This window comes from Oncorhynchus mykiss, chromosome 28, assembly GCF_057628025.1.
Source record: "Oncorhynchus mykiss isolate SJ-2025 chromosome 28, ASM5762802v1, whole genome shotgun sequence".
Taxonomy (NCBI): Eukaryota; Metazoa; Chordata; class Actinopteri; order Salmoniformes; family Salmonidae; genus Oncorhynchus; species Oncorhynchus mykiss.
In genome coordinates, this window is record NC_143049.1 from 27,407,374 (window position 1) to 27,433,795 (window position 26,422).

At 42.5% G+C, this 26,422-nt stretch overlaps 1 protein-coding gene and 9 non-coding genes across 11 annotated transcripts in view; all 10 read right to left on the minus strand.

Moving 5' to 3' along the window:
• The window catches only part of LOC110508194 (glypican-5), a 246,172-nt gene extending 240,719 nt beyond the window's left edge, over positions 1 to 5,453 (minus strand). The window contains exon 1 of one of the 2 annotated variants that reach the window (XM_036966675.2): positions 4,997 to 5,453. In XM_036966675.2, coding sequence (XP_036822570.1) covers positions 4,997 to 5,162 — 166 coding nt within the window. In that variant the 5' untranslated portion in view covers positions 5,163 to 5,453. The remainder of the gene's footprint in view (positions 1 to 4,996) is intronic. The other variant, XM_036966674.2, reaches the window with a different exon arrangement.
• Positions 5,454 to 7,257: 1,804 nt separating this feature from the next.
• On the minus strand, positions 7,258 to 7,330 carry trnam-cau (transfer RNA methionine (anticodon CAU)). Its single transcript has one exon. It is a non-coding gene; the product is annotated as a tRNA-Met (tRNA).
• A 310-nt stretch (positions 7,331 to 7,640) lies between these two features.
• trnag-ucc (transfer RNA glycine (anticodon UCC)) lies at positions 7,641 to 7,712 on the minus strand. The gene has a single exon. It is a non-coding gene; the product is annotated as a tRNA-Gly (tRNA).
• A 3,716-nt stretch (positions 7,713 to 11,428) lies between these two features.
• On the minus strand, positions 11,429 to 11,500 carry trnag-ucc (transfer RNA glycine (anticodon UCC)). Its single transcript has one exon. It is a non-coding gene; the product is annotated as a tRNA-Gly (tRNA).
• Positions 11,501 to 13,583: 2,083 nt separating this feature from the next.
• Positions 13,584 to 13,655, minus strand: trnag-ucc (transfer RNA glycine (anticodon UCC)). Its single transcript has one exon. It is a non-coding gene; the product is annotated as a tRNA-Gly (tRNA).
• Positions 13,656 to 16,515: 2,860 nt separating this feature from the next.
• On the minus strand, positions 16,516 to 16,587 carry trnag-ucc (transfer RNA glycine (anticodon UCC)). The gene has a single exon. It is a non-coding gene; the product is annotated as a tRNA-Gly (tRNA).
• A 2,601-nt stretch (positions 16,588 to 19,188) lies between these two features.
• trnag-ucc (transfer RNA glycine (anticodon UCC)) lies at positions 19,189 to 19,260 on the minus strand. The gene has a single exon. It is a non-coding gene; the product is annotated as a tRNA-Gly (tRNA).
• Positions 19,261 to 21,085: 1,825 nt separating this feature from the next.
• On the minus strand, positions 21,086 to 21,157 carry trnag-ucc (transfer RNA glycine (anticodon UCC)). Its single transcript has one exon. It is a non-coding gene; the product is annotated as a tRNA-Gly (tRNA).
• A 2,084-nt stretch (positions 21,158 to 23,241) lies between these two features.
• Positions 23,242 to 23,313, minus strand: trnag-ucc (transfer RNA glycine (anticodon UCC)). The gene has a single exon. It is a non-coding gene; the product is annotated as a tRNA-Gly (tRNA).
• Positions 23,314 to 25,397: 2,084 nt separating this feature from the next.
• On the minus strand, positions 25,398 to 25,469 carry trnag-ucc (transfer RNA glycine (anticodon UCC)). Its single transcript has one exon. It is a non-coding gene; the product is annotated as a tRNA-Gly (tRNA).
• Positions 25,470 to 26,422: the final 953 nt, after the last annotated feature.

Genomic DNA, 26,422 nt, shown 5'->3' on the forward strand with positions numbered 1-26,422 from the left:
AAAGTATTAATTCATTTCTCAAGGCAGAATGTTTGCTTAGTAAGCAGCTGGTTGGCCCTGTGAAATTGCAAATATGTTAAGACTATAGTGATGTATTGATTGATAAAGGGATGCTAGGCTGTGAGATTCTTTTAATTTGTCCCCTTCCTCTTTCCTTGCACCTCCACAAACCCACACTATATTTTCCATAAGAACACATTCTTATTTACAATGACGGCCTAGTAAGCCTTACTGAATTGTGATTAATATATTTAAGAAATGTTGTTTAAAAGCATTTCTAGCAGACTAAACTCAGCAAAAAAAAAGAAACGTCCATTTTTCAGGACCCTGTCTTTCAAAGATAATTCGTAAAAATCCAAATAACTTCACAGATCTTCATTGTAAACACGGTTTCCCATGCTTGTTCAATGAACCATAAACATTAATGAACATGCACCTGTGGCACGGTCGTTAAGACACTAACAGCTTACAGGTAGTAGGCCAATAAGGTCACAGTTATGAAAACTTAGGACACTAAAGAGGCCTTTCTACTGACTATGAAAAACACCAAAATAAAGATGCCAAGGGTCCCTGGTCATCTGCGTGAACATGCCTTAGGCATGCTGCAAGGAGGCATGAGGACTTCAGATGTGGTCAGAGCAATAAATTGCAATGTCCGTACTGTGAGACGCCTAAGACAGTGCTACAGGGAGACAGGACGGACAGCTGATCGTCCTCGCAGTGGCAGACCACGTGTAACAACACCTGCACAGGATCGGTACATCCAAACATCCCACCTGCGGGACAGGTACAGGATGGCAACAACAACTTCCCGAGTTACACCACGAACGCACAGTCCCTCCATCAGTGCTCAGACTGTACGCAATAGGCTGAGAGAGGCTGGAATGAGGGCTTGCAGGCCTGTTGTAAGGCAGGTCCTCACCAGATACCACCGGCAACAACATTGCCTATGGGCACAAACCCACCGTCGCTGGGCCAGACAGGACTGGCAAAAAGTGCTCTTCACTGACGACTCGCGGTTTTGTCTCACCAGGGGTGATGGTCAAATTCGTGTTTATCGTCGAAGAAATGAGCGTAACACCGAGGCCTGTACTCTGGAACGGGATCAATTTGGAGGTGGAGGGTACGTCATGGTCTGGGGCGGTGTGTCACAGCATCATCGGACTGAGCTTGTTGACATTGCAGGCAATCTCAACGCTGTGCGTTACAGGGAAGACATCCTCGTCCCTCATGTGGTACACTTCCTGCAGGCTCATCCTGACATGACCCTCCAGCATGACAATGCCACCAGCCATACTGCTCATTCTGTGCGTGATTTCCTGCAAGACAGGAATGTCAGTGTTCTGCCATGGCCAGTGAAGAGCCCGGATCTCAATCCCATTGAGCACATCTGGGACCTGTTGGATCAGAGGGTGAGGGCTAGGGCCATTCCCCCCCAGAAATGTCTGGGAACTTGTAGGTGCCGTGGTGAAAGAGTGGAGAAACATTTCACAGCAAGATGTGACAAATCTGGTGCAGTCCATGAGAAGGAGATGCACTGCAGTACTTAATGTTGCTGGTGGCCACACCAGATCCTGACAGTTACTTTTGATTTTGACCCCCCCCTTTCCTCATGGACACATTATTCAATTTCTGTTAGTCACATGTCTGTGGAACTTGTTCAGTTTATGTCTCAGTTGTTGAATCTTGTTATGTTCATACAAATATTTACACATGTTAAGTTTGCTGAAAACACAGATGACAGTGAGGATGTTTTTTTTTTTTCTGAGTTTATATACAGTTGAAGTCGGAAGTTTACATACACCTTAGCCAAATACAATTCAACTCAGTTTTTCACAATTCCTGGCATTTAATCCTAGTAAATATTCCCTGTCTTAGGTCAGTTAGGATCACCACTTTATTTTAAGAATGTCAGAATAATAGAAGAGATAATGATTTATTTCAGATTCCCAGTGGGTCAGAAGTTTACATACACTCAATTAGTATTTGGTAGCATTGCCTTTAAATTGTTTAACTTGGGTCAAACGTTTCGGGTAGCCTTCCACAAGCTTCCCACAATAAGTTGGGTGAATTTTGGCCAATTCCTCCTGACAGAGCTGGTGTAACTGTGTCAGGTTTGTAGGCCTCCTTGCTCGCACACGCTTTTTCAGTTCTGCCCACAAATGTTCTATAGGATTGAGGTCAGGGCTTTGTGATGGCCACACCAATACCTTGACTTTGTTGTCCTTAAGCCATTTTGCCAGAACTTTGGAAGTATGCTTGGGGTCATTGTCCATTTGGACAACCCATTTGCGACCAAGCTTTAAATTCCTGACTGATGTCTTGAGATGTTCCTTCAATATATCCACATAATTGTCCATCCCTCATGATGACGTTTTTTGAGCAGTGGCTTCTTCCTTGCTGAGCGGCCTTTCATTCCATGCCATCTCATTTGGCTTGAGGTCGGGTGATTGTGGAGGCCAGGTCATCTGATGCAGCACTCCATCACTCTCCTTCCTGGTCAAATAGCCCTGACACAGCCCGGAAGTGTGTTGAGTCAATGTCTAGTCCCACTAAGCGCAAGCCAGATGGAATGGCGTATCGCTGCAGAATGCAATGGTAGGCATGCTGGTTAAGTGTGCCTTGAATTCTAAATAAATCACAGACATTGTGAGCAGTAAAGTACCCCCACACCATCACACCTCTTCCTCCATGCTTCACGGTGGGAACCACATATGGGGAGATCATCCGTTCACCTACTCTATGGCTCACAAAGACACGGCGGTTGTTTCGCTGCACAAGCAAATCTCTTCTTCTTATTGGTGCCCTAGCGGTTAGAGCGTTGGGAAAGTTACTGAAAGGTTGCTGGATCAAATCCCCAAGCTGATGAGGTAAAAATCTTTCGTTCTCCCCCTGAACAAGGCAGTTAACCCACTGTTTCCCAGTAGGCCATCATTGTAAATAAGAATTTGTTCTTAACTGACTTGCCTAGTTAAATAAGGGTCATAAAAAGTACAACTCTGGGGCTTCCTTTCCTGTGGCGGTCCTCATGAGAGCCAGTTTCATCATAGCGCTTGATGGTGTAAGGGTTATTTGACCAAGAAGGACTGCACTTGAAGAAACATGCACTTAAAGAAACATTCAAAGTTCTTAAAATTTTCCGGATTGATTGACCTTCATGTCTTAAAGTAATGACGGACTGTTGTTTCTCTTTGCTTATTTGAGCTGTTCTTGCCATAATATGGACTTGGTCTTTTACCAAATAGGACTATCTTCTGTATACCAACCCTACCTTGTCACAACACAACTGATTGTCTCAAACACATTAAGAAGGAAAGAAATTCCACAAATTAACTTTAAACAAGGCATGCCTGTTAATTGAAATCCATACTAGGTGACTACCTCATGAAGCTGGTTGAGAGAATGCCAAGAGTGTGCAAAGCTGTCATCAATAAAATATATTTGATTTGTTAAAAAAACATTTTTAGTTACTACATGATTCCATATGTGTTATTTCATTGTTTTGATGTCTTCACTATTATTGTATAATGTAGAAAATAATACAAATTGTAATGGCTTTCCTCCTCTTTGTCTGAGGAGGAGTAGGAGAGGTCGGACCAATGTGCAGCGTGGTAAGTGTCCATTTTAGTTTATTAAACTGAACACTAACGAATACAAAATAACAAAGTGAATGATACCAACCGAAACAGTCCTGAAATGTGAAACAAACATTACAACAGGAAACAAACACCCACAACTCAAAAGTGAAACCAGGCTACCTAAGTATGATTCTCAATCAGGGACAACGATTGACAGCTGCCTCTGATTGAGAACCATACCAGGCCGAACACAGAAATCCCAAATTATAGAAAAAAGAACACAGACTGCCCACCCCAACTCACGCCCTGACCATACTAAAACAATGGAACTAAGGTCAGAATGTGACACAAATAATGAAAAACACTGGAATGAGTAGGTGTGTCCAAACTTTTGACTGGCACTATATATAAAAAACATGGATTTTTGTGCATCCTCCCCTGATTCAGAATATTTCATTTTCATTGTCATGGCTTGTCTTAGAGACATTGACGATTGAAAGCAAAAAAAAAAAACAACAAAAAAATGGATTTTTGTCCATCCTCCCCAATTCAGAATATTTTACTTTCATTGTCATGGCATGCTAAGAGCTATTAAAGATTGAAATCTGGCAGAAACAAATAACCCCCTCCCCCCCAGATAAGCAGTGGATTTTTGTCCATCTTCTCCTGATACAGAATATACCATTTTAATAGTCATGCTTGGTTGAATAGCTATTGTTGAGCAAAAAAATCTAAAACTAATTTTAACTGGTTCTGTCAGTATTGTATTTACACCGGCTCTCAGAAAGATTGTGTAGAGAGAACCACGTGCGCTCCTGACAGGGGCGTGCCAGAGGAATGACAATTCTGAATCTACATTTCACGAGCTTCTTTTCCAGATATGTATATTTTGTTGATCAAAGTGTTGACAAGGTAGCTGTGTTGTCCTTCTAACAAGCAGTGGATTTTTGCCCATTTTCTCCTGATTCAGAATATACCATTTTAATAGTAATGTCATGCTTGGTTGAATAGCTATTGTTGAGCCAAAGTGTATTGAGAGAACCACGTGCGCTCCTGACAGGAGCCAACCAGAGGAATGACAATTCTGACTGTGAATCTACATTTCACAAGCCTCTTTTCCAGATACGTACATGTTGTTGATCAAAGTGCTGACAAGGTAGCTGTGTTGTCCTTCTAACATTTCTAACATTTCTCATTTACATCATTCTAATTTCAAAAAACGAAATTTACAAGAGTGACAAAGTTTAATAGAGAGGTGGATACAGATGAACCAACTCCTGGAAAGAAATGCAATAGAAAATCTATTATATTTGAATTCAAAATTATAAACAGTCGGGATGATCTCGCTGCAAAGTGCAAAGCGTAAATTACTCTAATGTAAACTGTCACTGCTGACCGCGGGAAATGCACACACTCACCTGTCCCAGGAGTCTCCGGTACCCACTTCAGTGGGCCGATCTGTCGCACCTGGAAAGCGGTCTTCACCTCATGACAGCTGTATGCCCCAACATCCACTACTTTCACCAGAAACAGAACTGAAAACATCCACCAGAAATGTACGCGTGGGCATATTCCTCGGGACATTGCTGCATCTCAATCCAGGTATCCGTGGGTTTAGTGTAAATCGATGATTTCACGGCCTGTTAAAAAATGTATGACACAAATAAAAAGTAGCAGTTGATACTATTAAACGTCCATGATACGACGTCTGCATCGGGTTCTCACATTATTGTTTTTTGTGCATAAAGGCAATCCCACACTGAGTTTATATGAGACGGTATTGTGGACTAAGATTTGTAGATGTACCACTCTCAACACAGGCGCTGTTCGACTGCGTGCACGCTTCCTTCTCTCCCTCAAGCCATGTGCGCTTTCACTCTCCCCTCTCGCTAGACCCCCGCCCTCTCTGTTCAAAAAAGGGGAGTCAGATATTAATGAATAATATCATCTTTTCAGGCTGTTCTGGAGGCAAAGGGGGTCCGAACCGGTACTGGTTGTACCTAATAAACAGGACACTGCGTGTACAACTAGAATTCCAAATGGCACTTGAGTTGATTGACAATCTGACAAATCATGCTCTTTATAAAACAAAAAATATTCAGATGTATTTAATAATTAGCAAATAGGACTATATGGTCTTTGGAATTAAATTATCCAGATGACTGAATAATATTTTGTTGAAAAGTCGCTGAAAAACCTACCCAAACACACAACTGCAAATGTCTATATTGCCTGTTACGAAGTAAAAATCGAGCTTTCTATCTCCACGCTGAAGCAAATACAGGATTGTTTAGTGTACTTTACTGCCCTCTTCTGGTGAAACGCAAAGGCACACAGGACACAACACATTTGTACTGTATGTTATGAATAAGAATAATTCACACAAATGACAAAATATCTTATTTGCTACATTCTACTTTTTCCTGGTTATAAAATGCTTAAATTAGTGGTTGTGATAGTGGTTATGTAAAGAAACACAAAAGAGAAAGATTGCTTTCAATGTAAGGAATTACTGCATGCATGCATGCTTCATTTTGGCCCAACCCATGCCTGCTTTCAGTCTCCTCCACTCGTTCATCCTCCACCCTCTCTGTTGAAAGAAGGGGTGTCAGATATTAATAAATAATTTTCAGCTTTGAGTATTTAATTTACTGTAATAATAAGGCTATAACAGCTTCATGGTGAGGTACATATGGATTGTGCATTGATATATCACTATACCCAGTGTTCCCAAATGGTTAAACCTGGAAAATCCATAGGTTTCTCTTCAAATGTGTAACACCCACAAAACAACAAAGTTGGGGAGCAGAATTACTGACATCCTATTTAACCCAATAAAGGGAATGGTTGATTCAAAATGTATTAGGTACACCACCCCGTTCAGGAGCAAGCCATTTTTGGCCTTCATGTGACATTGGGTGCTGTCGGTGTCCTGGAGGGCAGGAAGTTCACCCCCGGTGATGCGTTGGGCACCACCCTATGGAGAGCCCTGCGGTTGCGGGCGGTGCACTTGCCGTCCCAGGTGGTGATACAGGCGGACAGGTTGCTCTCAGTTGTGCATCTGTAAAAGTTTGTGAAGATTTTACGTGACAAGACAAATTTCTTCAGCCTCCTGTTGTGCCTTCTTCACCACACTGTCTGTGTGGGTGGACCATTACGGATCGTCAATCATGTATACGCAGAGGAACTTGAAACAATTAAATGTCAACTACAAAGTCTAGGCCTATATGATATCATAATTATTTTAATCCATCCAGTGGGTATTTGTTTTGCAAACTCTACCATTACATGTGCCCCACAAAAACACAGCTAAACATCAGCATCTTGTTAGGCGTGCACTTGAATTAAAGGGCAACTACAACCAAAGTTCTCTGATTTTTTCCAGGCCTCAAAATTTGGTTGGTTTAAGCATTGTTGTGGATTTAGAACATCCAATTGTGTTGTTTTTCTATTAAAAAGTGTGATTTTCAGAGAGAAACCCTGAAAAAACGGTGAAAAATGTAAACCTGGACTGGACTAAACTTGGCTCTCCAGTACCACTTGCTGTGCGGTAGCAGAGAGAATAGTCTATGACTTGGGTGAATGGAGTCTGACAATTTTTTGAGGCATTCCAAAAACCAACACGTTTGAAATATAGGTAAACTGCTAAATACTAAAATCAAGAGGACGCAAAAAAGTCTGCCCCCTGTGAGGATCGAACTCACGACCTTCAGATTATGAGACTGACGCGCTACCTACTGCGCTAAGGAGGCACATGACATAAAAGGAGGGGGAGATTGCATATGAAAGATATATGAAATATTCACAGTATACGTGGGGGTTGATCGTAAATATTTCTTTGTCCCAAGCTCAAGTAAAATATTTTTACTGAAAGAAAAAAATGCTGCAGCCTGTCACATGGAGGAGCAGTTTAAGGTCACCCCTCCCCGCTCTTTGTCAGAATGCACCACATGCCCTGTGAATGAAATAGAATTGAGGACAAGAGAAAGAAAAAGAAAGAAATAGGATTGAGGCCAATAAAAATAATAAGAAACACTCACGACCCCAATAAAACAAAACAAATGCGTTGGCCGGGAATCGAACCCGGGTCAACTGCTTGGAAGGCAGCTATGCTCACCACTATACCACCAACGCTTACTAAATAAGGTACAGTCTCTGTTTGAAAATGAAAGTAAAAGAAAACCTACATTTGACATTTGCAGAATAATAATGGGATTCCCTAAAAACACATCACTGACATCACCAGGCAGTAGATGAGGTAATAGACCAATAACAAAGAGTTCCAAACGGCTCTGCCAATAACAGCTAGTTTTCAGGTTTCCCCCTTTCCACTCAGACAATGCCAGACATTCCTAGCAAAATTCTTGCTTGACAAATTCGTCTTTACTAACAAGTCATTTTTGCTTATTTTGGATCATTTTCATTGAAAACAATCACAGTAAGGTATTTGATTGTTACCTAGAAATGATTTGACTGATCCATTGCTGAAGTCCCCAACAACATTTTTTTGAGTCGACCGAAAGCCGTTCTTTCGACCAGTCGACTGGTTCAAATGTTTAAAAGTGTGTTTTTCCATATATAAACTGAATAAAACCAACTATATGTAGGCTATTGAGCTTGTCTGATGCTTTAAGCATTACTCAAGAGGGTGCCCTAACCTAACCTGAAGAACAAAACCTTTTCCCGAATCTCCTCCTCCCGCTGCTGATGGCCTTTGCACCATTACGCTCCAGGCATTAGGCTACACCAGGGGGTCAGTTTCCATTTAGAGTGCCAATTAACCTTTCATTTATTTTTTACCGCCAAATTTCATGATATCCAACTGGTAGTTACAGTCTTGTCCCATCTCCACAACAGACTCAGGATAGGTGAAGGTTGAGAGCCACGTGTCCTCTGAAACACAACCCAGCCAAGCTGCACTGCTCACTTAACCTGGAAACCAGCTGCACCAATGTGTCAGAGGAAACACAGTACACCTGGCGACCGTGTCAGTGTGCATTGCGCCCGGCCTTCCACAGGAATCCCTAGTGCGCGATGGGACAAGAACATCCCTGCCGGACAAACTGTCCCCTAAACGAGACGACACCGGGCCAATTGTGCACCGCCTCATGGGTCTCCCGGTCGCGGCCGGCTGCAACAGAGGACACAGGCTTGAACCAGGATCCTGCTCTGCATTGCAGTGTCTTAGAACACTGCGCCACTCAGGAGACCCGACAACCTATCTTACCATTACTACCGATCTGCGTGCCAGTTATGGTTTTCATATGCATATTTTCGTAGAACAGTTTGATTGATTTCATATGTAAAGTCTTCGTATCTCAAAATCATTTTCAAGTGGTGAATAAAAATGATATCTAAACCAAAATGAAAACTACACAAATCTAAAAGTCACTTCTATTGCCATTGCCAACAATGTAAAAACGGCCTACATAAAGCCAACAAATAAAATCATTACAGTCTGAAGGTGGAAAAAATATTCTGATCAAAAATAAATCACTTTGGCTACACATGGCCTTTCTGCAAGGAACATGAAACAATGTAGCAACTAATCAACTTGGTCCAGCCAGATGCTTGAGCTAACAAACTTGCAACGTTGTATAATATATTTTGGACCCTCAGTTTCCCCTGCCAGTGACCTCCGGGCAGACACAGCTGTAGGCTTAATATCAGGCTATTTACGCAAGGACAAGAAGTAATCAGGTAGGCCTATTTTATAACGTTTCCATCCCCCGCGGCTTCAGCAATGGATTGGTCCACTGAGATATGCGTCAATCAAGACGTGCCATAAATCTTTTTTTGGGGCAACTGCTCAACTACAAAATTCTCAGTCGACCAACAGCCTATGGACCAGTTGAGTAAAAGGTGTCAGCCCTATTTGATACTGAGATAAAAACAGCTGCACTAGACCTTTAGCAGATTAATTTCAAAGGGTGATTCAAACAAAATACCCAGTTGCGTTGGCCGGGAATCGAACCCGGGTCAACTGCTTGGAAGGCAGCTATGCTCACCACTATACCATCAACGCTTACTAAATAACTACCAGGAGCAGTCTCTGTTTGAAAATGAAAGTAAAAGAAAACCTACATTTGACATTTGCAGAATAATAATGGGATTCCCTAAAAACACATCACTGACATCACCAGGCGGTAAATGAGTTAATAGACCAATAACAAAGAGTTTCAAACGGCTCTGCCAATAACAGCTAGTTTTCAGGTTTCCCCCTTTCCACTCAGACAATGCCAGACATTCCTAGCAAAATTCTTGCTTGACAAATTCGTCTTTACTAACAAGTCATTTTTGCTTATTTTGGATCATTTTCATTGAAAACAATCACAGTAAGGTATTTGATTGTTACCTAGAAATGATTTGACTGATCCATTGCTGAAGTCCCCAACAACATTTTTTTGAGTCGACCGAAAGCCGTTCTTTCGACCAGTCGACTGGTTCAAATGTTTAAAAGTGTGTTTTTCCATATATAAACTGAATAAAACCAACTATATGTAGGCTATTGAGCTTGTCTGATGCTTTAAGCATTACTCAAGAGGGTGCCCTAACCTAACCTGAAGAACAAAACCTTTTCCCGAATCTCCTCCTCCCGCTGCTGATGGCCTTTGCACCATTACGCTCCAGGCATTAGGCTACACCAGGGGGTCAGTTTCCATTTAGAGTGCCAATTAACCTTTCATTTATTTTTTACCGCCAAATTTCATGATATCCAACTGGTAGTTACAGTCTTGTCCCATCTCCACAACAGACTCAGGATAGGTGAAGGTTGAGAGCCACGTGTCCTCTGAAACACAACCCAGCCAAGCTGCACTGCTCACTTAACCTGGAAACCAGCTGCACCAATGTGTCAGAGGAAACACAGTACACCTGGCGACCGTGTCAGTGTGCATTGCGCCCGGCCTTCCATAGGAATCCCTAGTGCGCGATGGGACAAGAACATCCCTGCCGGACAAACTGTCCCCTAAACGAGACGACACCGGGCCAATTGTGCACCGCCTCATGGGTCTCCCGGTCGCGGCCGGCTGCAACAGAGGACACAGGCTTGAACCAGGATCCTGCTCTGCATTGCAGTGTCTTAGAACACTGCGCCACTCAGGAGACCCGACAACCTATCTTACCATTACTACCGATCTGCGTGCCAGTTATGGTTTTCATATGCATATTTTCGTAGAACAGTTTGATTGATTTCATATGTAAAGTCTTCGTATCTCAAAATCATTTTCAAGTGGTGAATAAAAATGATATCTAAACCAAAATGAAAACTACACAAATCTAAAAGTCACTTCTATTGCCATTGCCAACAATGTAAAAACGGCCTACATAAAGCCAACAAATAAAATCATTACAGTCTGAAGGTGGAAAAAATATTCTGATCAAAAATAAATCACTTTGGCTACACATGGCCTTTCTGCAAGGAACATGAAACAATGTAGCAACTAATCAACTTGGTCCAGCCAGATGCTTGAGCTAACAAACTTGCAACGTTGTATAATATATTTTGGACCCTCAGTTTCCCCTGCCAGTGACCTCCGGGCAGACACAGCTGTAGGCTTAATATCAGGCTATTTACGCAAGGACAAGAAGTAATCAGGTAGGCCTATTTTATAACGTTTCCATCCCCCGCGGCTTCAGCAATGGATTGGTCCACTGAGATATGCGTCAATCAAGACGTGCCATAAATCTTTTTTTGGGGCAACTGCTCAACTACAAAATTCTCAGTCGACCAACAGCCTATGGACCAGTTGAGTAAAAGGTGTCAGCCCTATTTGATACTGAGATAAAAACAGCTGCACTAGACCTTTAGCAGATTCATTTCAAAGGGTGATTCAAACAAAATACCCAGTTGCGTTGGCCGGGAATCGAACCCGGGTCAACTGCTTGGAAGGCAGCTATGCTCACCACTATACCACCAACGCTTACTAAATAACTACCAGGAGCAGTCTCTGTTTGAAAATGAAAGTAAAAGAAAACCTACATTTGACATTTGCAGAATAATAATGGGATTCCCTAAAAACACATCACTGACATCACCAGGCGGTAAATGAGTTAATAGACCAATAACAAAGAGTTCCAAACGGCTCTGCCAATAACAGCTAGTTTTCAGGTTTCCCCCTTTCCACTCAGACAATGCCAGACATTCCTAGCAAAATTCTTGCTTGACAAATTCGTCTTTACTAACTAAATAACTACCAGGTACAGTCTCTGTTTGAAAATGAAAGTAAAAGAAAACCTACATTTGACATTTGCAGAATAATAATGGGATTCCCTAAAAACACATCACTGACATCACCAGGCGGTAAATGAGTTAATAGACCAATAACAAAGAGTTCCAAACGGCTCTGCCAATAACAGCTAGTTTTCAGGTTTCCCCCTTTCCACTCAGACAATGCCAGACATTCCTAGCAAAATTCTTGCTTGACAAATTCGTCTTTACTAACAAGTCATTTTTGCTTATTTTGGATCATTTTCATTGAAAACAATCACAGTAAGGTATTTGATTGTTACCTAGAAATGATTTGACTGATCCATTGCTGAAGTCCCCAACAACATTTTTTGAGTCGACCGAAAGCCGTTCTTTCGACCAGTCGACTGGTTCAAATGTTTAAAAGTGTGTTTTTCCATATATAAACTGAATAAAACCAACTATATGTAGGCTATTGAGCTTGTCTGATGCTTTAAGCATTACTCAAGAGGGTGCCCTAACCTAACCTGAAGAACAAAACCTTTTCCCGAATCTCCTCCTCCCGCTGCTGATGGCCTTTGCACCATTACGCTCCAGGCATTAGGCTACACCAGGGGGTCAGTTTCCATTTAGAGTGCCAATTAACCTTTCATTTATTTTTTACCGCCAAATTTCATGATATCCAATTGGTAGTTACAGTCTTGTCCCATCTCCACAACAGACTCAGGATAGGTGAAGGTTGAGAGCCACGCGTCCTCTGAAACACAACCCAGCCAAGCTGCACTGCTCACTTAACCTGGAAACCAGCTGCACCAATGTGTCAGAGGAAACACAGTACACCTGGCGACCGTGTCAGTGTGCATTGCGCCCGGCCTTCCACAGGAATCCCTAGTGCGCGATGGGACAAGAACATCCCTGCCGGACAAACTGTCCCCTAAACGAGACGACACCGGGCCAATTGTGCACCGCCTCATGGGTCTCCCGGTCGCGGCCGGCTGCAACAGAGGACACAGGCTTGAACCAGGATCCTGCTCTGCATTGCAGTGTCTTAGAACACTGCGCCACTCAGGAGACCCGACAACCTATCTTACCATTACTACCGATCTGCGTGCCAGTTATGGTTTTCATATGCATATTTTCGTAGAACAGTTTGATTGATTTCATATGTAAAGTCTTCGTATCTCAAAATCATTTTCAAGTGGTGAATAAAAATGATATCTAAACCAAAATGAAAACTACACAAATCTAAAAGTCACTTCTATTGCCATTGCCAACAATGTAAAAACGGCCTACATAAAGCCAACAAATAAAATCATTACAGTCTGAAGGTGGAAAAAATATTCTGATCAAAAATAAATCACTTTGGCTACACATGGCCTTTCTGCAAGGAACATGAAACAATGTAGCAACTAATCAACTTGGTCCAGCCAGATGCTTGAGCTAACAAACTTGCAACGTTGTATAATATATTTTGGACCCTCAGTTTCCCCTGCCAGTGACCTCCGGGCAGACACAGCTGTAGGCTTAATATCAGGCTATTTACGCAAGGACAAGAAGTAATCAGGTAGGCCTATTTTATAACGTTTCCATCCCCCGCGGCTTCAGCAATGGATTGGTCCACTGAGATATGCGTCAATCAAGACGTGCCATAAATCTTTTTTTGGGGCAACTGCTCAACTACAAAATTCTCAGTCGACCAACAGCCTATGGACCAGTTGAGTAAAAGGTGTCAGCCCTATTTGATACTGAGATAAAAACAGCTGCACTAGACCTTTAGCAGATTCATTTCAAAGGGTGATTCAAACAAAATACCCAGTTGCGTTGGCCGGGAATCGAACCCGGGTCAACTGCTTGGAAGGCAGCTATGCTCACCACTATACCACCAACGCTTACTAAATAACTACCAGGAGCAGTCTCTGTTTGAAAATGAAAGTAAAAGAAAACCTACATTTGACATTTGCAGAATAATAATGGGATTCCCTAAAAACACATCACTGACATCACCAGGCGGTAAATGAGTTAATAGACCAATAACAAAGAGTTCCAAACGGCTCTGCCAATAACAGCTAGTTTTCAGGTTTCCCCCTTTCCACTCAGACAATGCCAGACATTCCTAGCAAAATTCTTGCTTGACAAATTCGTCTTTACTAACTAAATAACTACCAGGAGCAGTCTCTGTTTGAAAATGAAAGTAAAAGAAAACCTACATTTGACATTTGCAGAATAATAATGGGATTCCCTAAAAACACATCACTGACATCACCAGGCGGTAAATGAGTTAATAGACCAATAACAAAGAGTTCCAAACGGCTCTGCCAATAACAGCTAGTTTTCAGGTTTCCCCCTTTCCACTCAGACAATGCCAGACATTCCTAGCAAAATTCTTGCTTGACAAATTCGTCTTTACTAACAAGTCATTTTTGCTTATTTTGGATCATTTTCATTGAAAACAATCACAGTAAGGTATTTGATTGTTACCTAGAAATGATTTGACTGATCCATTGCTGAAGTCCCCAACAACATTTTTTGAGTCGACCGAAAGCCGTTCTTTCGACCAGTCGACTGGTTCAAATGTTTAAAAGTGTGTTTTTCCATATATAAACTGAATAAAACCAACTATATGTAGGCTATTGAGCTTGTCTGATGCTTTAAGCATTACTCAAGAGGGTGCCCTAACCTAACCTGAAGAACAAAACCTTTTCCCGAATCTCCTCCTCCCGCTGCTGATGGCCTTTGCACCATTACGCTCCAGGCATTAGGCTACACCAGGGGGTCAGTTTCCATTTAGAGTGCCAATTAACCTTTCATTTATTTTTTACCGCCAAATTTCATGATATCCAATTGGTAGTTACAGTCTTGTCCCATCTCCACAACAGACTCAGGATAGGTGAAGGTTGAGAGCCACGCGTCCTCTGAAACACAACCCAGCCAAGCTGCACTGCTCACTTAACCTGGAAACCAGCTGCACCAATGTGTCAGAGGAAACACAGTACACCTGGCGACCGTGTCAGTGTGCATTGCGCCCGGCCTTCCACAGGAATCCCTAGTGCGCGATGGGACAAGAACATCCCTGCCGGACAAACTGTCCCCTAAACGAGACGACACCGGGCCAATTGTGCACCGCCTCATGGGTCTCCCGGTCGCGGCCGGCTGCAACAGAGGACACAGGCTTGAACCAGGATCCTGCTCTGCATTGCAGTGTCTTAGAACACTGCACCACTCAGGAGACCCGACAACCTATCTTACCATTACTACCGATCTGCGTGCCAGTTATGGTTTTCATATGCATATTTTCGTAGAACAGTTTGATTGATTTCATATGTAAAGTCTTCGTATCTCAAAATCATTTTCAAGTGGTGAATAAAAATTATATCTAAACCAAAATGAAAACTACACAAATCTAAAAGTCACTTCTATTGCCATTGCCAACAATGTAAAAACGGCCTACATAAAGCCAACAAATAAAATCATTACAGTCTGAAGGTGGAAAAAATATTCTGATAAAAAATAAATCACTTTGGCTACACATGGCCTTTCTGCAAGGAACATGAAACAATGTAGCAACTAATCAACTTGGTCCAGCCAGATGCTTGAGCTAACAAACTTGCAACGTTGTATAATATATTTTGGACCCTCAGTTTCCCCTGCCAGTGACCTCCGGGCAGACACAGCTGTAGGCTTAATATCAGGCTATTTACGCAAGGACAAGAAGTAATCAGGTAGGCCTATTTTATAACGTTTCCATCCCCCGCGGCTTCAGCAATGGATTGGTCCACTGAGATATGCGGTCCACTGAGATATGCGCCTTCCACAGGAATCCCTAGTGCGCGATGGGACAAGAACATCCCTGCCGGACAAACTGTCCCCTAAACGAGACGACACCGGGCCAATTGTGCACCGCCTCATGGGTCTCCCGGTCGCGGCCGGCTGCAACAGAGGACACAGGCTTGAACCAGGATCCTGCTCTGCATTGCAGTGTCTTAGAACACTGCACCACTCAGGAGACCCGACAACCTATCTTACCATTACTACCGATCTGCGTGCCAGTTATGGTTTTCATATGCATATTTTCGTAGAACAGTTTGATTGATTTCATATGTAAAGTCTTCGTATCTCAAAATCATTTTCAAGTGGTGAATAAAAATTATATCTAAACCAAAATGAAAACTACACAAATCTAAAAGTCACTTCTATTGCCATTGCCAACAATGTAAAAACGGCCTACATAAAGCCAACAAATAAAATCATTACAGTCTGAAGGTGGAAAAAATATTCTGATAAAAAATAAATCACTTTGGCTACACATGGCCTTTCTGCAAGGAACATGAAACAATGTAGCAACTAATCAACTTGGTCCAGCCAGATGCTTGAGCTAACAAACTTGCAACGTTGTATAATATATTTTGGACCCTCAGTTTCCCCTGCCAGTGACCTCCGGGCAGACACAGCTGTAGGCTTAATATCAGGCTATTTACGCAAGGACAAGAAGTAATCAGGTAGGCCTATTTTATAACGTTTCCATCCCCCGCGGCTTCAGCAATGGATTGGTCCACTGAGATATGCGTCAATCAAGACGTGCCATAAATCTTTTTTTGGGGCAACTGCTCAACTACAAAATTCTCAGTCGACCAACAGCCTATGGACCAGTTGAGTAAAAGGTGTCAGCCCTATTTGATACTGAGATAAAAACAGCTGCACTAGACCTTTAGCAGATTCATTTCAAAGGGTGATTCAAACAAAATACCCAGTTGCGTTGGCCGGGAATCGAACCCGGGTCAACTGCTTGGAAGGCAGCTATGCTCACCACTATACCACCAACGCTTACTAAATAACTACCAGGAGCAGTCTCTGTTTGAAAATGAAAGTAAAAGAAAACCTACATTTGACATTTGCAGAATAATAATGGGATTCCCTAAAAACACATCACTGACATCACCAGGCGGTAAATGAGTTAATAGACCAATAACAAAGAGTTCCAAACGGCTCTGCCAATAACAGCTAGTTTTCAGGTTTCCCCCTTTCCACTCAGACAATGCCAGACATTCCTAGCAAAATTCTTGCTTGACAAATTCGTCTTTACTAACAAGTCATTTTTGCTTATTTTGGATCATTTTCATTGAAAACAATCACAGTAAGGTATTTGATTGTTACCTAGAAATGATTTGACTGATCCATTGCTGAAGTCCCCAACAACATTTTTTGAGTCGACCGAAAGCCGTTCTTTCGACCAGTCGACTGGTTCAAATGTTTAAAAGTGTGTTTTTCCATATATAAACTGAATAAAACCAACTATATGTAGGCTATTGAGCTTGTCTGATGCTTTAAGCATTACTCAAGAGGGTGCCCTAACCTAACCTGAAGAACAAAACCTTTTCCCGAATCTCCTCCTCCCGCTGCTGATGGCCTTTGCACCATTACGCTCCAGGCATTAGGCTACACCAGGGGGTCAGTTTCCATTTAGAGTGCCAATTAACCTTTCATTTATTTTTTACCGCCAAATTTCATGATATCCAATTGGTAGTTACAGTCTTGTCCCATCTCCACAACAGACTCAGGATAGGTGAAGGTTGAGAGCCACGCGTCCTCTGAAACACAACCCAGCCAAGCTGCACTGCTCACTTAACCTGGAAACCAGCTGCACCAATGTGTCAGAGGAAACACAGTACACCTGGCGACCGTGTCAGTGTGCATTGCGCCCGGCCTTCCACAGGAATCCCTAGTGCGCGATGGGACAAGAACATCCCTGCCGGACAAACTGTCCCCTAAACGAGACGACACCGGGCCAATTGTGCACCGCCTCATGGGTCTCCCGGTCGCGGCCGGCTGCAACAGAGGACACAGGCTTGAACCAGGATCCTGCTCTGCATTGCAGTGTCTTAGAACACTGCACCACTCAGGAGACCCGACAACCTATCTTACCATTACTACCGATCTGCGTGCCAGTTATGGTTTTCATATGCATATTTTCGTAGAACAGTTTGATTGATTTCATATGTAAAGTCTTCGTATCTCAAAATCATTTTCAAGTGGTGAATAAAAATTATATCTAAACCAAAATGAAAACTACACAAATCTAAAAGTCACTTCTATTGCCATTGCCAACAATGTAAAAACGGCCTACATAAAGCCAACAAATAAAATCATTACAGTCTGAAGGTGGAAAAAATATTCTGATAAAAAATAAATCACTTTGGCTACACATGGCCTTTCTGCAAGGAACATGAAACAATGTAGCAACTAATCAACTTGGTCCAGCCAGATGCTTGAGCTAACAAACTTGCAACGTTGTATAATATATTTTGGACCCTCAGTTTCCCCTGCCAGTGACCTCCGGGCAGACACAGCTGTAGGCTTAATATCAGGCTATTTACGCAAGGACAAGAAGTAATCAGGTAGGCCTATTTTATAACGTTTCCATCCCCCGCGGCTTCAGCAATGGATTGGTCCACTGAGATATGCGGTCCACTGAGATATGCGCCTTCCACAGGAATCCCTAGTGCGCGATGGGACAAGAACATCCCTGCCGGACAAACTGTCCCCTAAACGAGACGACACCGGGCCAATTGTGCACCGCCTCATGGGTCTCCCGGTCGCGGCCGGCTGCAACAGAGGACACAGGCTTGAACCAGGATCCTGCTCTGCATTGCAGTGTCTTAGAACACTGCACCATTCAGGAGACCCGACAACCTATCTTACCATTACTACCGATCTGCGTGCCAGTTATGGTTTTCATATGCATATTTTCGTAGAACAGTTTGATTGATTTCATATGTAAAGTCTTCGTATCTCAAAATCATTTTCAAGTGGTGAATAAAAATTATATCTAAACCAAAATGAAAACTACACAAATCTAAAAGTCACTTCTATTGCCATTGCCAACAATGTAAAAACGGCCTACATAAAGCCAACAAATAAAATCATTACAGTCTGAAGGTGGAAAAAATATTCTGATAAAAAATAAATCACTTTGGCTACACATGGCCTTTCTGCAAGGAACATGAAACAATGTAGCAACTAATCAACTTGGTCCAGCCAGATGCTTGAGCTAACAAACTTGCAACGTTGTATAATATATTTTGGACCCTCAGTTTCCCCTGCCAGTGACCTCCGGGCAGACACAGCTGTAGGCTTAATATCAGGCTATTTACGCAAGGACAAGAAGTAATCAGGTAGGCCTATTTTATAACGTTTCCATCCCCCGCGGCTTCAGCAATGGATTGGTCCACTGAGATATGCGTCAATCAAGACGTGCCATAAATCTTTTTTTGGGGCAACTGCTCAACTACAAAATTCTCAGTCGACCAACAGCCTATGGACCAGTTGAGTAAAAGGTGTCAGCCCTATTTGATACTGAGATAAAAACAGCTGCACTAGACCTTTAGCAGATTCATTTCAAAGGGTGATTCAAACAAAATACCCAGTTGCGTTGGCCGGGAATCGAACCCGGGTCAACTGCTTGGAAGGCAGCTATGCTCACCACTATACCACCAACGCTTACTAAATAACTACCAGGAGCAGTCTCTGTTTGAAAATGAAAGTAAAAGAAAACCTACATTTGACATTTGCAGAATAATAATGGGATTCCCTAAAAACACATCACTGACATCACCAGGCGGTAAATGAGTTAATAGACCAATAACAAAGAGTTCCAAACGGCTCTGCCAATAACAGCTAGTTTTCAGGTTTCCCCCTTTCCACTCAGACAATGCCAGACATTCCTAGCAAAATTCTTGCTTGACAAATTCGTCTTTACTAACAAGTCATTTTTGCTTATTTTGGATCATTTTCATTGAAAACAATCACAGTAAGGTATTTGATTGTTACCTAGAAATGATTTGACTGATCCATTGCTGAAGTCCCCAACAACATTTTTTTGAGTCGACCGAAAGCCGTTCTTTCGACCAGTCGACTGGTTCAAATGTTTAAAAGTGTGTTTTTCCATATATAAACTGAATAAAACCAACTATATGTAGGCTATTGAGCTTGTCTGATGCTTTAAGCATTACTCAAGAGGGTGCCCTAACCTAACCTGAAGAACAAAACCTTTTCCCGAATCTCCTCCTCCCGCTGCTGATGGCCTTTGCACCATTACGCTCCAGGCATTAGGCTACACCAGGGGGTCAGTTTCCATTTAGAGTGCCAATTAACCTTTCATTTATTTTTTACCGCCAAATTTCATGATATCCAACTGGTAGTTACAGTCTTGTCCCATCTCCACAACAGACTCAGGATAGGTGAAGGTTGAGAGCCACGTGTCCTCTGAAACACAACCCAGCCAAGCTGCACTGCTCACTTAACCTGGAAACCAGCTGCACCAATGTGCCAGAGGAAACACAGTACACCTGGCGACCGTGTCAGTGTGCATTGCGCCCGGCCTTCCACAGGAATCCCTAGTGCGCGATGGGACAAGAACATCCCTGCCGGACAAACTGTCCCCTAAACGAGACGACACCGGGCCAATTGTGCACCGCCTCATGGGTCTCCCGGTCGCGGCCGGCTGCAACAGAGGACACAGGCTTGAACCAGGATCCTGCTCTGCATTGCAGTGTCTTAGAACACTGCGCCACTCAGGAGACCCGACAACCTATCTTACCATTACTACCGATCTGCGTGCCAGTTATGGTTTTCATATGCATATTTTCGTAGAACAGTTTGATTGATTTCATATGTAAAGTCTTCGTATCTCAAAATCATTTTCAAGTGGTGAATAAAAATGATATCTAAACCAAAATGAAAACTACACAAATCTAAAAGTCACTTCTATTGCCATTGCCAACAATGTAAAAACGGCCTACATAAAGCCAACAAATAAAATCATTACAGTCTGAAGGTGGAAAAAATATTCTGATCAAAAATAAATCACTTTGGCTACACATGGCCTTTCTGCAAGGAACATGAAACAATGTAGCAACTAATCAACTTGGTCCAGCCAGATGCTTGAGCTAACAAACTTGCAACGTTGTATAATATATTTTGGACCCTCAGTTTCCCCTGCCAGTGACCTCCGGGCAGACACAGCTGTAGGCTTAATATCAGGCTATTTACGCAAGGACAAGAAGTAATCAGGTAGGCCTATTTTATAACGTTTCCATCCCCCGCGGCTTCAGCAATGGATTGGTCCACTGAGATATGCGTCAATCAAGACGTGCCATAAATCTTTTTTTGGGGCAACTGCTCAACTACAAAATTCTCAGTCGACCAACAGCCTATGGACCAGTTGAGTAAAAGGTGTCAGCCCTATTTGATACTGAGATAAAAACAGCTGCACTAGACCTTTAGCAGATTCATTTCAAAGGGTGATTCAAACAAAATACCCAGTTGCGTTGGCCGGGAATCGAACCCGGGTCAACTGCTTGGAAGGCAGCTATGCTCACCACTATACCACCAACGCTTACTAAATAACTACCAGGAGCAGTCTCTGTTTGAAAATGAAAGTAAAAGAAAACCTACATTTGACATTTGCAGAATAATAATGGGATTCCCTAAAAACACATCACTGACATCACCAGGCGGTAAATGAGTTAATAGACCAATAACAAAGAGTTCCAAACGGCTCTGCCAATAACAGCTAGTTTTCAGGTTTCCCCCTTTCCACTCAGACAATGCCAGACATTCCTAGCAAAATTCTTGCTTGACAAATTCGTCTTTACTAACTAAATAACTACCAGGAGCAGTCTCTGTTTGAAAATGAAAGTAAAAGAAAACCTACATTTGACATTTGCAGAATAATAATGGGATTCCCTAAAAACACATCACTGACATCACCAGGCGGTAAATGAGTTAATAGACCAATAACAAAGAGTTCCAAACGGCTCTGCCAATAACAGCTAGTTTTCAGGTTTCCCCCTTTCCACTCAGACAATGCCAGACATTCCTAGCAAAATTCTTGCTTGACAAATTCGTCTTTACTAACAAGTCATTTTTGCTTATTTTGGATCATTTTCATTGAAAACAATCACAGTAAGGTATTTGATTGTTACCTAGAAATGATTTGACTGATCCATTGCTGAAGTCCCCAACAACATTTTTTGAGTCGACCGAAAGCCGTTCTTTCGACCAGTCGACTGGTTCAAATGTTTAAAAGTGTGTTTTTCCATATATAAACTGAATAAAACCAACTATATGTAGGCTATTGAGCTTGTCTGATGCTTTAAGCATTACTCAAGAGGGTGCCCTAACCTAACCTGAAGAACAAAACCTTTTCCCGAATCTCCTCCTCCCGCTGCTGATGGCCTTTGCACCATTACGCTCCAGGCATTAGGCTACACCAGGGGGTCAGTTTCCATTTAGAGTGCCAATTAACCTTTCATTTATTTTTTACCGCCAAATTTCATGATATCCAATTGGTAGTTACAGTCTTGTCCCATCTCCACAACAGACTCAGGATAGGTGAAGGTTGAGAGCCACGCGTCCTCTGAAACACAACCCAGCCAAGCTGCACTGCTCACTTAACCTGGAAACCAGCTGCACCAATGTGTCAGAGGAAACACAGTACACCTGGCGACCGTGTCAGTGTGCATTGCGCCCGGCCTTCCACAGGAATCCCTAGTGCGCGATGGGACAAGAACATCCCTGCCGGACAAACTGTCCCCTAAACGAGACGACACCGGGCCAATTGTGCACCGCCTCATGGGTCTCCCGGTCGCGGCCGGCTGCAACAGAGGACACAGGCTTGAACCAGGATCCTGCTCTGCATTGCAGTGTCTTAGAACACTGCACCACTCAGGAGACCCGACAACCTATCTTACCATTACTACCGATCTGCGTGCCAGTTATGGTTTTCATATGCATATTTTCGTAGAACAGTTTGATTGATTTCATATGTAAAGTCTTCGTATCTCAAAATCATTTTCAAGTGGTGAATAAAAATTATATCTAAACCAAAATGAAAACTACACAAATCTAAAAGTCACTTCTATTGCCATTGCCAACAATGTAAAAACGGCCTACATAAAGCCAACAAATAAAATCATTACAGTCTGAAGGTGGAAAAAATATTCTGATAAAAAATAAATCACTTTGGCTACACATGGCCTTTCTGCAAGGAACATGAAACAATGTAGCAACTAATCAACTTGGTCCAGCCAGATGCTTGAGCTAACAAACTTGCAACGTTGTATAATATATTTTGGACCCTCAGTTTCCCCTGCCAGTGACCTCCGGGCAGACACAGCTGTAGGCTTAATATCAGGCTATTTACGCAAGGACAAGAAGTAATCAGGTAGGCCTATTTTATAACGTTTCCATCCCCCGCGGCTTCAGCAATGGATTGGTCCACTGAGATATGCGTCAATCAAGACGTGCCATAAATCTTTTTTTGGGGCAACTGCTCAAATTACAAAATTCTCAGTCGACCAACAGCCTATGGACCAGTTGAGTAAAAGGTGTCAGCCCTATTTGATACTGAGATAAAAACAGCTGCACTAGACCTTTAGCAGATTCATTTCAAAGCGTGATTCAAACAAAATACCCAGTTGCGTTGGCCGGGAATCGAACCCGGGTCAACTGCTTGGAAGGCAGCTATGCTCACCACTATACCACCAACGCTTACTAAATAAATACCAGGAGCAGTCTCTGTTTGAAAATGAAAGTAAAAGAAAACCTACATTTGACATTTGCAGAATAATAATGGGATTCCCTAAAAACACATCACTGACATCACCAGGCGGTAAATGAGTTAATAGACCAATAACAAAGAGTTCCAAACGGCTCTGCCAATAACAGCTAGTTTTCAGGTTTCCCCCTTTCCACTCAGACAATGCCAGACATTCCTAGCAAAATTCTTGCTTGACAAATTCGTCTTTACTAACTAAATAACTACCAGGAGCAGTCTCTGTTTGAAAATGAAAGTAAAAGAAAACCTACATTTGACATTTGCAGAATAATAATGGGATTCCCTAAAAACACATCACTGACATCACCAGGCGGTAAATGAGTTAATAGACCAATAACAAAGAGTTCCAAACGGCTCTGCCAATAACAGCTAGTTTTCAGGTTTCCCCCTTTCCACTCAGACAATGCCAGACATTCCTAGCAAAATTCTTGCTTGACAAATTCGTCTTTACTAACAAGTCATTTTTGCTTATTTTGGATCATTTTCATTGAAAACAATCACAGTAAGGTATTTGATTGTTACCTAGAAATGATTTGACTGATCCATTGCTGAAGTCCCCAACAACATTTTTTTGAGTCGACCGAAAGCCGTTCTTTCGACCAGTCGACTGGTTCAAATGTTTAAAAGTGTGTTTTTCCATATATAAACTGAATAAAACCAACTATATGTAGGCTATTGAGCTTGTCTGATGCTTTAAGCATTACTCAAGAGGGTGCCCTAACCTAACCTGAAGAACAAAACCTTTTCCCGAATCTCCTCCTCCCGCTGCTGATGGCCTTTGCACCATTACGCTCCAGGCATTAGGCTACACCAGGGGGTCAGTTTCCATTTAGAGTGCCAATTAACCTTTCATTTATTTTTTACCGCCAAATTTCATGATATCCAATTGGTAGTTACAGTCTTGTCCCATCTCCACAACAGACTCAGGATAGGTGAAGGTTGAGAGCCACGCGTCCTCTGAAACACAACCCAGCCAAGCTGCACTGCTCACTTAACCTGGAAACCAGCTGCACCAATGTGTCAGAGGAAACACAGTACACCTGGCGACCGTGTCAGTGTGCATTGCGCCCGGCCTTCCACAGGAATCCCTAGTGCGCGATGGGACAAGAACATCCCTGCCGGACAAACTGTCCCCTAAACGAGACGACACCGGGCCAATTGTGCACCGCCTCATGGGTCTCCCGGTCGCGGCCGGCTGCAACAGAGGACACAGGCTTGAACCAGGATCCTGCTCTGCATTGCAGTGTCTTAGAACACTGCACCACTCAGGAGACCCGACAACCTATCTTACCATTACTACCGATCTGCGTGCCAGTTATGGTTTTCATATGCATATTTTCGTAGAACAGTTTGATTGATTTCATATGTAAAGTCTTCGTATCTCAAAATCATTTTCAAGTGGTGAATAAAAATTATATCTAAACCAAAATGAAAACTACACAAATCTAAAAGTCACTTCTATTGCCATTGCCAACAATGTAAAAACGGCCTACATAAAGCCAACAAATAAAATCATTACAGTCTGAAGGTGGAAAAAATATTCTGATAAAAAATAAATCACTTTGGCTACACATGGCCTTTCTGCAAGGAACATGAAACAATGTAGCAACTAATCAACTTGGTCCAGCCAGATGCTTGAGCTAACAAACTTGCAACGTTGTATAATATATTTTGGACCCTCAGTTTCCCCTGCCAGTGACCTCCGGGCAGACACAGCTGTAGGCTTAATATCAGGCTATTTACGCAAGGACAAGAAGTAATCAGGTAGGCCTATTTTATAACGTTTCCATCCCCCGCGGCTTCAGCAATGGATTGGTCCACTGAGATATGCGTCAATCAAGACGTGCCATAAATCTTTTTTTGGGGCAACTGCTCAACTACAAAATTCTCAGTCGACCAACAGCCTATGGACCAGTTGAGTAAAAGGTGTCAGCCCTATTTGATACTGAGATAAAAACAGCTGCACTAGACCTTTAGCAGATTCATTTCAAAGGGTGATTCAAACAAAATACCCAGTTGCGTTGGCCGGGAATCGAACCCGGGTCAACTGCTTGGAAGGCAGCTATGCTCACCACTATACCACCAACGCTTACTAAATAACTACCAGGAGCAGTCTCTGTTTGAAAATGAAAGTAAAAGAAAACCTACATTTGACATTTGCAGAATAATAATGGGATTCCCTAAAAACACATCACTGACATCACCAGGCGGTAAATGAGTTAATAGACCAATAACAAAGAGTTCCAAACGGCTCTGCCAATAACAGCTAGTTTTCAGGTTTCCCCCTTTCCACTCAGACAATGCCAGACATTCCTAGCAAAATTCTTGCTTGACAAATTCGTCTTTACTAACAAGTCATTTTTGCTTATTTTGGATCATTTTCATTGAAAACAATCACAGTAAGGTATTTGATTGTTACCTAGAAATGATTTGACTGATCCATTGCTGAAGTCCCCAACAACATTTTTTTGAGTCGACCGAAAGCCGTTCTTTCGACCAGTCGACTGGTTCAAATGTTTAAAAGTGTGTTTTTCCATATATAAACTGAATAAAACCAACTATATGTAGGCTATTGAGCTTGTCTGATGCTTTAAGCATTACTCAAGAGGGTGCCCTAACCTAACCTGAAGAACAAAACCTTTTCCCGAATCTCCTCCTCCCGCTGCTGATGGCCTTTGCACCATTACGCTCCAGGCATTAGGCTACACCAGGGGGTCAGTTTCCATTTAGAGTGCCAATTAACCTTTCATTTATTTTTTACCGCCAAATTTCATGATATCCAATTGGTAGTTACAGTCTTGTCCCATCTCCACAACAGACTCAGGATAGGTGAAGGTTGAGAGCCACGCGTCCTCTGAAACACAACCCAGCCAAGCTGCACTGCTCACTTAACCTGGAAACCAGCTGCACCAATGTGTCAGAGGAAACACAGTACACCTGGCGACCGTGTCAGTGTGCATTGCGCCCGGCCTTCCACAGGAATCCCTAGTGCGCGATGGGACAAGAACATCCCTGCCGGACAAACTGTCCCCTAAACGAGAC